Source organism: Sylvia atricapilla, chromosome 4 (genome assembly GCF_009819655.1).
Source record: "Sylvia atricapilla isolate bSylAtr1 chromosome 4, bSylAtr1.pri, whole genome shotgun sequence".
In the NCBI taxonomy this organism is placed as follows: domain Eukaryota; kingdom Metazoa; phylum Chordata; class Aves; order Passeriformes; family Sylviidae; genus Sylvia; species Sylvia atricapilla.
The window spans coordinates 19,577,904-19,590,823 of record NC_089143.1 but is presented as its reverse complement, the minus strand read 5'-3'; the positions used below and the strand labels follow the sequence as shown (position 1 = coordinate 19,590,823).

The 12,920-nt window shown below is 40.8% G+C and overlaps 1 protein-coding gene across 1 annotated transcript in view; it reads left to right on the top strand.

Moving 5' to 3' along the window:
• TBC1D14 (TBC1 domain family member 14) overlaps positions 1-12,920 on the top strand; it is a 62,694-nt gene that overhangs the window by 17,827 nt on the left and 31,947 nt on the right. The window contains exon 3 of the mRNA XM_066317233.1: positions 1,145-1,265. Coding sequence (XP_066173330.1) covers positions 1,145-1,265 — 121 coding nt within the window. The remainder of the gene's footprint in view (positions 1-1,144; positions 1,266-12,920) is intronic.

The window sequence follows — 12,920 nt, the reverse complement described above, 5'->3', positions numbered from 1 at the left end:
ACTTTTTATTGCCTAGGTTGTTCCTGTTGCAGGCATGTGTTCAGATCTTCTAGAATTTGAAACTCAATATAGTTTTATTTCCCAAACTATCACACTTTTTATGTAAGAGACAGTCTGTACCTGATGGGCCAGCACACAGGGCGTTGAAGTGGTAACTGTAAGGAAAACCAGTAGTGTCAGAATGGAAGCTTCTGTGTCTTGAAGGTGCTGGAGCTGCCTGCTGATTGCAGTAGCAAAAATGCTTTTGTCTCAGTGGATTTTTTTTTTTCTTTTAAATGAGGGAGCAAAAACATGATAGTAAGTTTCCAGAACAGCCTGCCTTGAGGTGGGTAAATAATAGAACTAACCTGGACATATTTAAAATGTGATAAACTGGACAGTAGGACAAAAGAAAGTTTGTTACTTGAATAATGCAGGTATGCCATGGGGGTAGAATATCTGTGCTTTTGGAGGAGCTGAGTGCTATCAAAAGCATGAAAACTGGCCTGTACTGTGTGTCCAGTTTTGGAAAAAAGTAGTTGTGGTGTGAGGATGCAAGTTTGGCAAATCACTTTATGATTAAAAACTAACAATGTCAATAAAAGGAATCCAGTTTTCAATGGCTTTACGTCTAGCTTTATAACTGTTCCTACAGTGTTTAAGCTAGTAAATATTAGGCACTTCAGAGAGACGTCAGAATTAATGTGTTTTGATAGTTGCTTCTAAGCTTATTTAGAAAAAAAATCTTCTATGAAAGCAGATCAAATACAGTAAAAGGATACTATGTCTCCAAAGTTTTTGTGATTTTTGGTAGCAATGTATTGTAACAGGTGGGTAGAGAATGTGCAGCGAGAGGTTTAGTGTCTTAGTCTTTTTTTAAAAGAGTGAGGCTGAATGATCTCCAGGAACACTAGCAAAAGGTGTCCACGTTTAGAAAGTTGGAAAATGAACTATTTTTTTTTTTAATCTACTAAAATTTTTAGTTTAACAAAGTCCATTGCCTTGCATGATGTACCTTTTGAAGCTGGGAAACTCAGCACAACCACAAGAGGAGTTGAAATATATATTAGGATACATATATGGTTAGCAAATGTTCATCCTTCTTTTTATTATAATTAATAAACCATTTTTCTTAATAAGGCTTTTTTTTTTTTTTTTTTTTTAGGAATTTGTTTACCAGAAAGCAGAGTGCAAGACTTGAAAAACAAAATGATGTGCGATGGAAGTTGTTTGGAAAAGTACCTCCTGGAGAGCACTTACAGAAAGACCCAAAGAAAATACAAAAGGTATTTGTTTAATTCTCTGTTAGGATTGATGGTGAATGAAGAAGCCAGTTAAGTTTATGATCTGTATATAGGACTGTGCAGCCTGTTTGTTCGAGTTGCACACAATTTCAGTACCAGAAAAGGTTCTTCATTGGAATTTTACTTCTGTTACAACAGTGCTGTTCAGAAGAACATGTTCTACTTCATCATTACCCTGAGTATGTAAGGCATGAAGAGCCTTCCTTAGTGTGTCATAAGAGAATAAAAATCTAAATGAAACTGACTTTTATTCAACATTGTTGAAAGCAACATTTCAGAGAACTGGTTCTGCTACTGATGAACCCAAGCTCTTGGCTACTGAATTGAATTATTTGCCTTTGCAATGAGGAAAATCTTGTGAAATCAGCTGTGTGGTCAGTAGTTCATGAGCTGCTCTTTCAGTGACAAGAAAACGGCCTCTTTCAGTCTGACTTGATGTGGGATTTTTGGATTGAAGGTAGTCTTTTTATGTGTTTGGAGGTTTTTCTGTATTTCAATTGTCATTTCCTTGTTCAAATGACTTTGGAAAATTAGTAATGTTTGCGTGGAAAGAGACCATGTAGTAAAGCTTCAAAACCAGCTGCTGTGTGTGAAATGCAAATGCTGATTTGAAGGATTGTGCTGCTTAATTCAGGGTAGAGTATTCTGGAAATCCACATGTCATGTGACTGTCCTTAGCTGTAGTTAGGCTCTTAAGGTGAAATTGTGACAGCTATTTGAACTTGTCACTGTACTCAACCATTCAGATTTTATCTACAGCTTGTCTTGACATAATCAATGTTTCTGTAGTGTTCACCAAAGATTTTTGATGACAAAATTGAAGAGGCATAATAAATACAGTACTCTGACATTTAATAGCGTATTTCATTGAAGTGCCTGTTCCTTAATAAGTCGGTAAATAATTTATTAACATTTTGTGGTTGTTGCTGGTATTGTGAATATTTTTCCTTTACATCTAAAGCATCTTACATTACATATGCTTTGAATGGTTGTATGATGTTTGTTAAAAAACAGTCACCATTGAATTATTATGCGGTATGGCATCCAACCATTAGTGAATTTCTGGAAAAATTGCAGTCTAAAATAATTGTGTCCCGTGCCTCTTGGGTAACAATAACTAATCCTTCCTAAAAGATTTGGTGCTTTTTGAAGTTATTTTTGACATGTAGACTTTGAGTCATAAGCAGTGCTGTAATTCACTAATTGAGCCTCACCAACATCTAAAAGCACAGCCTGATTTAGGTGACCCATCACCAAAACAATGGTCAGACAGGCTTTTTGAGCACATGAGCCTTTTCTCAAGCCCTTAAAAACTCTTCTGACAGCACACACTTGTTCAACAAGTGTATATGTAGCATAGCATCATACTGCATTTTCACAATGTAGGAATTAAAATCACTTCAGCTAAGATGTTGCTTGTCCTGTTTTTAATGCTGAAAATGTATGTATGTCTTCTGATGAAGAAGCAGTATTGGTATATGCTCAGGCTGGGTTGCTTTACTGGGTCACTGAGAGCTTTTGTATAGTTTTTATCCAGTTAAATATTTTAAAACTTAGAAGCTGTCAGGATGAGTAATCTTGAGGAAGGTGGAAGTGCATTTGCAGTGGAGGTTTGCATGATTAATCTTTCATATCAGTTCTCTTCAGGAATTCTGCTTGAGCGGAACTGGTTATGTGAGTTGATTTTGCAACTGATCTTTGAAAATGCACTAAGTCAGATGACAGCACCTCACCAAGAATAACCACTGAAGTTAAATTCTCATCTCTTCCAGGAGACTGTAGAACTGAGCTAGGCTTTGCGGCCACTGTTTCTTTTAGAAAGTCTTTTCAAGCTTGGCAAGCACAGAAGTATATGTAAATACCATTTATTTGTAATAACTTCTCTCACCCCAGTTTTGTTAGTGAATGCTCTTCAAAAGAAATTCCTTTAAAGATTCAAGAAGAGTTAGCCAGCATATCATTTGACTGTCCCTCATGTGATCTCTCTTCACAGAACTTGTTTGCATGTGGACTGTCAAGATTCTGTGTATTAAAAGGATAGGGCATAGAGAGGATAAGCCAAATTTTGGCTCTATCCCGTGAGGGTTGTACAATTTCACTTTCACTATATAAATTCCAATCAGAACTGAGTGGAATATCTTCATATTTTAAAATTTTGGTATTGGTAAAATTCAGCACATCCAACACTTGAGACCTTTCAATTATAATCTTTACTCAAAAATTCAGGTCTAAATATTTTATTATCTCATTTACTGACATTCTGTGTTGGAATATTTAAGAATTTTAATAGCAGATCCATAATAATTAAAAATAACTATGATTTTTAACTTGGGGATTGTAATTTTCCCAGATGTTTTTCTATAATAATAAGGATATGGCTATATGTGGGGGGTCAACATTCCAGTCAATTAGAATCAGTTGTACTGACGAGGTTCACTCTGCAGCACATGATAAAGTGACAATGAGCTCTTGAAACAGAAAAATAAATTGTTTGCCTCACAGAGATTAACAGTAAAGCTTATAACATTACTGTAGGAAAAACTTTGTAAGTTGAATTGGGTTCATTATAATTCAATTTTTACTTAATTTAAGCTATAATCCTAGTTGATGGAGTAAAGTGATTTTATCGAAGTCTGTTTTCTGGCTTGGATCTGTTGGATGGAACAAAGTTTCATAACAACAGCACCCAGCAAAGAACTATGGAAAGAATTTACTACAACCCCTGCTTTAGGCAGTGATAAAATCTTTGGTTATAAGCAGTATGTTTTCTCCAGGTTAAAAAAAGCCCTAAGCAGAGCAAAGTCCCCAGACTGCTGATGTGTGGAGGTTCTGGTGCAGCTCCGTGTGCCCGAGCAGTGCGGGTGGAAGCTATGCAGTGTGGGGAGCTGCTGCCTCGTGTTCCTCATCCGCACATCTGCAGCCTCTGCTGATGGCCGGCAGTGGCTAAAAATACAGAGCTTTTCTGAGCATCTGCCTGAGCTGTGCATTGCTGCATTCACATGGCCCATTCGGGGCCTTTGGAAGGGAAGTGGTTGGTGCAAGCTGGCTGCTGGTTCTGGCAGGAGCTAGAGCTGCAGCTTTGGATAGAGCACGGTCTTCTGCTCATATGGAGTTTGTCTTTGGGTAGCCTGGGTAAGTCATTGTGACTGATGGCTATTGCTGCCAATAGGGTGAGTGTTTGTACACTGACTTCATTGCCACTTGGAAGCTTAAAAACTGTGTAGTGTATTTTTTGTGTTCTCTATGAGAAGTCCAAGGGTGTAAATGAGTCACTTCCTGTGTTCTTCACTGTTGGCTTCATTTCTATTTGTCAGCCTTCAGAAAGGCAGGATTTAGATCTGTGTGGCAGAGTTCCTTTTTTTGACAAGAAACAAGTGCAGTGTAAGAAGGTTACTGTGGTTAGTTTAACCTATGCCTATTATTGTTACATTCTCTGGAAATAAAGGTAACTTCCTCACTTAATTATAACCCAAAGCTTGCAATTTGCCTTAATGCACCACTTTTTCCTGTCTTTCCTTCTGATCCAGTTACAAATACCTTTATTGTAATCACATGTAAAGGGTATCTAACTTTTGTGAAGGTAAATTTAAAAAAGTAAACAAAAGAAACCTATTATATCAATGATGATGTCCTAAAAGGTTTTTTCTTTCCCCTCCAACAAGACCAGTGCTAAATAGTTCATTCAGCAATTCCAGTAGGCTGTATTAATCTTCAAAGAGTGTGTTGCCCTTGTCCTGTCTTGAAAATCACTTGCCTCAAAGTAAAATACAATCACATTTAAGCAGATAAATCAAGAGTAGTATCTTCTATTCACAGTAAATTAAAGGGTGAATTTAATACTCTGTCAGAACAATTTTTCCTGAGTATTTTAATAATAAAAGCCTTTAATATGACCCAGTCAGGTATCATAACCTAGTGGAGTGTAGCTGACAAAGTGCTGTTTTTAATACTATTGATACTTCTTCCCATATGTAACAGCATATGAAAGTACAGAATATGTTACAACCATGACTAATAGAAAACAGTAAGCTTTGAGTATTGGTTCAAATAGCTATGACAAGCTACAAAGTGTTTTTGAAAGGAAGTGAGAGGTTTTTTCCTCCTTTTCCAGATTTAAAGCTTTTATTTTAGCTTTCTCGTTCTCTAGAATGCCTAGTAAATTGTGGGGATCAAAATCGCTGGAAACTGGAGGGATCCTAAAGAGGTGTAGCAGGCAGTGTTGGAGTAAAAGTATCTGCTTTCAGGAGTAAAGATACTAAATAGAAGTATTAGCTTGGTTGATTGGTACTGCAGTTACAATGTCAGTTGCCATCTCTGCTGCGGGGTCTGTTTCCATGCTGGTGGTATATTTTGGGGGAAGTGAAGTAATTTTGAAGAGCAATTTTCCTCTTTGTCTCAAAAGGGACAGTTACTTTGTAGCCCAGATTGATACTTAGCATTAGCTGGAATATGAATGAGGATAGCACAAGAGTATTTTTAAATTCGGGAAGCCACAAATTAATGGAAACGGGATTGACTTTTGAGTATGAAGTACACACCTCTTTCTATATCCAAAATTCCAAGGCCGGAGATTATAACTTTTCAGGACAGCTGATACATCATTTGAAGCTTGTTCTCATTTGTGTTAAATAATAATTCATCATGCAACTGGTATTTGTGTGTCTTCTAGTGCTAATAGAAAGATACTAAAATACTTACTTCTTTGTGTAGTCAGTAAGCTTTTTTCCTTGTAGTAACCTTCCACTGGCAACACACATGATGCTTTCAGATTACCTCCCTTCATGGGTTTTTGAATGAAAATAGATGTCTGTAAAGAGCAAGCCTGGAAATCACACCACGTGCCTTTGGCTGTTGCATTGCACAAACACTTGGCTAAGCATTGCTGTGAAGGAAAGCTGGCAGTAAATTTTTGAAAGCAGATGTGTAGCCCCTTAGGATTGTGGTGGTACTGCCCATTCTGACTAGAGACTGGAACATTTCCATTGCTGACATGTAAAATTGAGAAAGCTTTGCTAGACTTCATTGTGCTAATTGTGTGTTAAGCAGAAACAAGCTCCCAAGAAACTCGACCCAGAGGGTTTGTCTGTCTTCAAGTTTATACATCTCAAACTTCATCTAAAATTAAAGAATGGGGGTGAATACAGGTTTTGAAAGGCTAACTCTTACCATGCTTGCTTAGCAACAACAAACAAAGCTGATGTTCTTTAGCTCTGTAAAATGAATGGAGGTACTGTGTGTTACTGGAAACCCTGAAGATATGGATGTAAGGATTTTGAAACGCCAGACTCGTGCTTTTTCCTAAACTGCCTTTCTGAAGGAAGACTAGCTAATTTTATGTTCTCATTCTCCTCCTCTCTCTGAGGACTCTTGATCCTATTTTTTGCCTTGATTTTATTACAAATTTTTCATGCCCGTTAGTATTTCCACATAATTTTCTTGTGCTCTATTGAGAAGTTGTCACTTGAGCATGACAAAGTTCTGTGGAAACAGCTTCATTAATATTACAGCCTGAAAACAGTCATCACTTTAAGCCACACTATGAAGGTATGTTACCCTCCTTCATATATTATATATATATATATTTGTTTGTAGCTTTATGAAACTACAATTTCTTCTTGTCAACTCTGAACCTTAAGTTGTGGAGATGATTGTATTCAGGAATATTTGCATTTTGATATAGTTCCTTTTTTTTGTAAAATTAAACAAAGAATGCACAAGGATCTGGACAAGTGATGAGAGAGACTATGCTGCACGCTATCAGTATGAGTACAAAAGAAGCTTTTGTTAGATAGGCATGTGTGATGCTGGTGCCAATTTCTAAGGAAATTTCAGAGATCAGAAAAGGGAACATGAGTGGAGAAAACACTCAGGTTTTAATGCAGTGGACTTATTTCCTTAATTTTCTGTGATTTCCAAGGGCAGATAAACATCAAATTTGAAGAGGTCGGAGACCCTTAAAGATACCCAAGTCTTGATGAGGAAGGAGTGAGGCAATAAGCAGAGAGATTTGGAAACACGGAAGAGGTAGAATATGGTTAAAAGTATCAAGTGAAGTATCTTTTCCCTCCTCTAGTTTGGTGTGCCTGCTGGAGTCATGGAGTTAGATACAAGTGTGCACATACTTAGCTACACAGACAACTGTTTGCAAACAGTAAGTGACTGTGTGCCGCGGAGAGTCTCTGAACAGCATAAAATACAAGTTGCTGTGCATTGCAAAGTAGGTGGCATTCCTGGGTGACTTCTGCACGGTGTTGAGGATTACAGGTATTGGTATTTGCAACTGATTTGAGAACTTGCAAGGTAAGATGTGATATTCCTGTGACTCCTTTCCTCTATATCTAGGAGTTAACCTGGATTTTTTGCCGTTTCAGAGCATCAGGTTGATGTGGCATGGAGAGGCTTCTTATTTTAGTGTCATGTTCTGACATGACCTTCAGCCACAGTAAGAAAGTGTTATTTGAGACTAGGTAGGAAAGGTAAATTTTCTTCTGCAACATCAACACTAATGTGAAATGTCAGAAGAAAAAGTTGCTGAGATTATTTTGAAGGGTATGATGCTGAGACTATGCAGATAATTAAGGTGAAGAGATCAATGACCAGGCATTTACTTAATACAGATTAAGTTATGTTTTCACATGAAGTCCATATCCAATGGAATTCCAGTCCCTGGAAGTGATGTTTATGGGATATGGTGAAAGCAGCTGTTTATAGCGTTTTATTCTGGCAGATGCTCACAAGAAAATAGCAGTAAAATAAAACAACCATTTAGCTTGTGTTCTCTTGCTCAGACATTTCCCAGATGCTTGTCCTGCTGGAGGCCTTTCTTGCAGATGTTTCCATTTGATTAACACTGCAGCTTACCAGATAGTGTCAGTACCTAGGGAAACTGTGTACACATTGGTATCTGTAGATTAAATTGTGTCCTCTGCAGTGTTCTAAGCAGGAGGGTGTTGTTTTTTTGCTGTTACTGTGACTCATGTTGGAGTCACTTGTAACAGTGCACTGCACAATCTGATTGAAGATCCCACTTTTGACAATAAAAAGCTGTTTTTAAGCAACATGGTTCATGGTATGTTTTGTCTCTGAGTACTTCAAATGTTTTCCTTTTTTTCTTTTTTAAATTAAGCATGTCACTCTGTATAACCAAAACCCACTTAAATTATTTACATATAGCGCAAACGAAATGTGAACCCTAGGAGTGAGAACCATCTGATACATAGCACATTGAATGATTAGAAGCAACAGACTTTGAAACAGCAGGCTGTTATTATTACTTGGAAGAGCTAACCAGGCCTTGTCTATGCTTAGGTTTTAAAGGTTCCTTAATCTAATGCCTCCATTGCTCAAAATATGGTGTTATAAAAATATGTATATGGAGGAATTGTTAAAATAGTCCAGTGGCTGGAGCACAGGACTGCAAAACAGAGTATGCGGCTTCTCACTTTTTTACTTTACTTGTATGTTTCTGTAATATGTATGAATTACTTTATTCATTTAACTTTAGTGTCATTGTGTGAGATCACATCAGTTGCCAACCCAGGTTCTGTATCCCCTGTACTCTGAAAGGAAAAATAGATGCTTCCCAAGTGAAAAAAGCCAAATTCCAGAGCACTTGAAATGATACCTCCAAATTTTGTGAGGTTTTCCTCACAGCTGGGCCATAGTATCTTGTCTTTTACATTGCTTAGGCATTCCTAGTTTGTAAAGTATGGAGCAGGAGAATACTGTGGTACTAAAGATGAGACAGATGTCCTGGTTTAAGATAAAAATTCACATATAGAATGTTATTACAGTCAAGTTCTGTCATGTCATTGCTATCTTCTGCTCAGATATCTTTACTTTAATGTAAGAGAATTAAACATAAATGCGTACACATACAGAGAGAGCTGTGTAAAGCAAGTAGGACTGATGGTTCTTGAACCATTAATTATTTGTAAAGCTTGGCAGATCACTAAAGCGTACAGGTTGAGCATGCAATTCTGATTTCTCAGGTTGTTAGATCAGTAACTATTAAATTAATTGCATTTCAGAATAGTTCTGTACTGGTTTTAAAGTTATGTAAAAAGCTTCCTAATAAGTTGTTTGAAAGTACAATATCTGAACTCAGAAGCATGTATTCTGTGTTAGGTTTTGAAGGATAGTATCATAATCTGATCTTTGCCTGAGGTTTCAGTCTTCTTAAATTCTCTTTGATTACTGTATGTATAAGGGTCACTATAATTATTACTTTATGGCCCTGGTGCATGTGAAGAATCAGATCTTAGCTTCCCAGCCCAAAGATCATCACAAATTTCATAATCCGGTAGTCCTACTGCATATTCCTTTCTTTTCCTTTTCCTTTCATGTTTACATTGCCCCACAGCAGGCATTGCAGAGTAACCAAGCTCATGGAACAGAACAAAAGGTGTGATTTTGGTGGTAACATTTCCCCAGTCCAGAATACTGAAAGTCACATAGCTGTGTAATGGTGGCACAGAAATGGTGTGAAGGGCCAGAAGGGGAGTTGGGGGCAGTGAAGTGCTGGGTGTGCAGCAACTGATATTTGTCTGGTAAACTATTCCATGTAGGAAAAGTAAGAGATTTTAGATGGACGTGCATTAGATAGTCATGGAACAATGGAAGAGAATATTGAAGCACTGTTGAGGTAGTGGTAAGGCTTAAAAACCAGGAAAAAAATAGTTTTCTTTTTGCTTCTGCAATTCTGGTCCAGTTAATATTTCATATGCTGAGCGAGGCCAATGGAAAAAAGAAAATGTAATTAAATCATGCACATAACCTGTTTAAGTAGTCTCAGGTTGTTGTAAATGCAGCAACCTAAAAATAGTGACTGCTACCAACTGTAATGTGGCCAGCTGTGGCCTGAGTTACAGAGAGTACTTCACTTTCACCCCTCAGTATCTTCTGTGTCACCAACATCCCTCTGTCCCAGGCAGTGCTTTGCAGAAGAGCAGCTGTATCATTCTATTTGCAATGTGAAAGGACAGACATCTGCTGCAGGAATACCACTGCCCACCCAGGGGTGCTCTTCCTCAGGAGCTGCTTTTTGTCTGCTATGTTAGAGCTATAATTTTACATGAACCATTTTTTGATATGTGAGATAGCTTAGTTTCAGATAGTTCATGAGATAAAGCATTAGCACTGGAGCTTGTAGTGTTTTGCATGAACTGTGTTGACTTGTGCTCTGACATGAGGTGTTTGGATGGCAGGTATCTGTAACTAATTAGCAGTGGTGGGAATGAAGCTGAGATACTTTTGAACACGGAGCTGCTCTGTATTTGGCATTGTATTGCTGCATCTGTGAAATAGAAATAGTCACAGGTTGAAAACAATAGCTGATATAACACCTAGCAATTCTGAGAAAATAAGTTAACGTCTGCAAAGCCACCCCTGTAAAGCAGAATACTCAAGTGACCAGTTGTTTTCAGGTCAGTCCTTGCTGTTCGTTTTGGGATTGAGGATCAGACTTTGATAAGGATCGTGAGCAATTCATCCTGGCAGCTGCAAAACACAGTCAGTGATATTTAAGAATATGAAATCCTTACTGCAGAGCTGAGAAACTGGCAACAGTTGCAGGTCAATAGATAATCTTTTAAAATGCAAGTCTACCAAAGATGGAGCCCCAACAACTTGGGTGTCTCCAATGACTTAAATAACAGAGCCTTTAGACAAATTAAAATTAAGGCTGACGTTCTATCTGGATTGAGGCAAAATATTTAGCAAAAGATAACGCGGAAATTGTCTGAAATGTAGAAGAGATTTGTTTATCTATGTCTTAGAGCTGTCAGAGGTGGACAAAACATGAGTGGTACTGAAAAGATGCTTATGCTGTAGGAAGGACAACACTTCTACTGTTCCTTTGGCACTGATGTAGGGGTTGGTGAGTTTTAGCTGCTCTTGCACTTCGGACAGGTACCGAGGCTGTCTCAGCAGGGCACAGCTGCGGCACTTGCTACAAGCAATCGCCTGTCTTAGAGCCAGGGACGCGGGGCGGGGAAGCGTCAGTGTGGAAAACCAGGGGAGAGAGATGACAGTGTTTGATGAATGCAGCTGCGTCCTAATCCAGCACCCGTAATGCTGAGCTGACAAAGACTGCGGCTAATGCAGCCGAGCGTGTGCGAGGTTTGGGTCGCCCGCCATGGACGCGGATCCGCACCGGGCAGGGCAGGGCTGCCGGGGCGGCCCGGGAGGCGGGGAGCGTGTGCCGGGCGGAGCCGTGCGTGCCCAGGCAGCGCTGGGCGAGGCGGAGAGAAGCGATGGTGTGCGGCGGCTCCGCGGGTGATTAGCGCGGCTGGCGGGGCGGGAGGCAGACCCACCCGCGGGAGGCGGCCCGGGGCGGATCCACCCGCGGGAGGCGGACCCACCCGCGGGAGGCGGCCCCACCCGCGGGAGGCGGCCCCACCCGCGGGAGGCGGCCCACCCGCGGGAGGCGGCCCGGGCGGGGCGGGCGGCCCGCGAGGCCGTGCGGGCCCGGGCGGCGGGAGCCAGGCCCGCGGTGCGGGGCGGGCGATGGGGCTCCGGCAGCGCCGCCCGTGAGGGACCGCAGCGTTCATGGTGAGCGGCGCGGGCTGCGCGGGGCCGGGCGGGCCGGGAATTGAAGGCGTGTCGGGGAACCCGGCCTCGTCCGCTCCTCAGTGTCACCGAGCCCAGGGGGGAGCCGGCTAACAGGAAAGGGGTTCCCTTTGTGCGGGGAGAGACTCCGCCGGGATGGAAGGCGGCGGCACGGCCGTGCCGGGTGTGGGGCTGTCGGAGCGGGGCGGCTGCAGGCTGGAAGCCCGGCTGTGCCGGCCAGCCCTCCTGCCCCGCAGTGCCCCCGTGGAGCCAGAGCCCCGCAGCCCTGGCGTCTGCCGCTCCGCACCCGGCATGAATATTTCATATTCGGCTTCGGCGGAAAGTGCCTGCCTTGAAACGCGCAGGGCCAAAACTAGATGACCTTGATAGAGCAGTTTGTGTTATTGTGTGTTCAGTTGTGTCGTGCTGCTGGTGCTCGGGGAGGCTCGGGGCGTGTGGGAAGTCGCACAGCGCTCTCCCGGGTGGAGCAGCTGCTCTTTCAGCGCTTGCCGTGTTCTAGAGGGTTATTTGCGTCTCTCGGTAGAGATTGTTGAAGATCCCTTTGTAGGCTTGTCTTTCTTGAAGAATCGCAGAGGATCAGCAATTTAGAGCTTCTTGCATCTTAACTGCAAAGCTGGCAGGTTCCACCCAGAATTAAACTTGGTTTTGGGAGGCGTGTTTCTGTGGGTTTCCTTTGTTTGGTTTGGATTATTTAAATCAGTGCTTTAATCTACAATACGCTCTTATAGAACATCTTAAAACCCCAGTTCAGCTCTTGCGAATAGCTAAAGGTGAAACCTGGAAGAAAGCCTAAATGATCCCAGTGATAAGGCTGTATTTTAAATTGTAAACAGTCAGCTCATCCTAAGTTGATCCTAAAATTAACTTGCAACCATGTTCAGGTTAGTAACCCCTAATTGCAGCATAGCATTTAAACAGATCCTGAATGATTTGTACTTGCAAGAGATCTGAGTCTGGCTTAAAAGAAAAAAGCTTAAAATGAGCTATTGTGTGGCTCAGCCTATTGCAGTATGTCTGCATGTGCAAATACTTGTACTTGCTCAGTCAGCAGATACTCTTAATATGAGT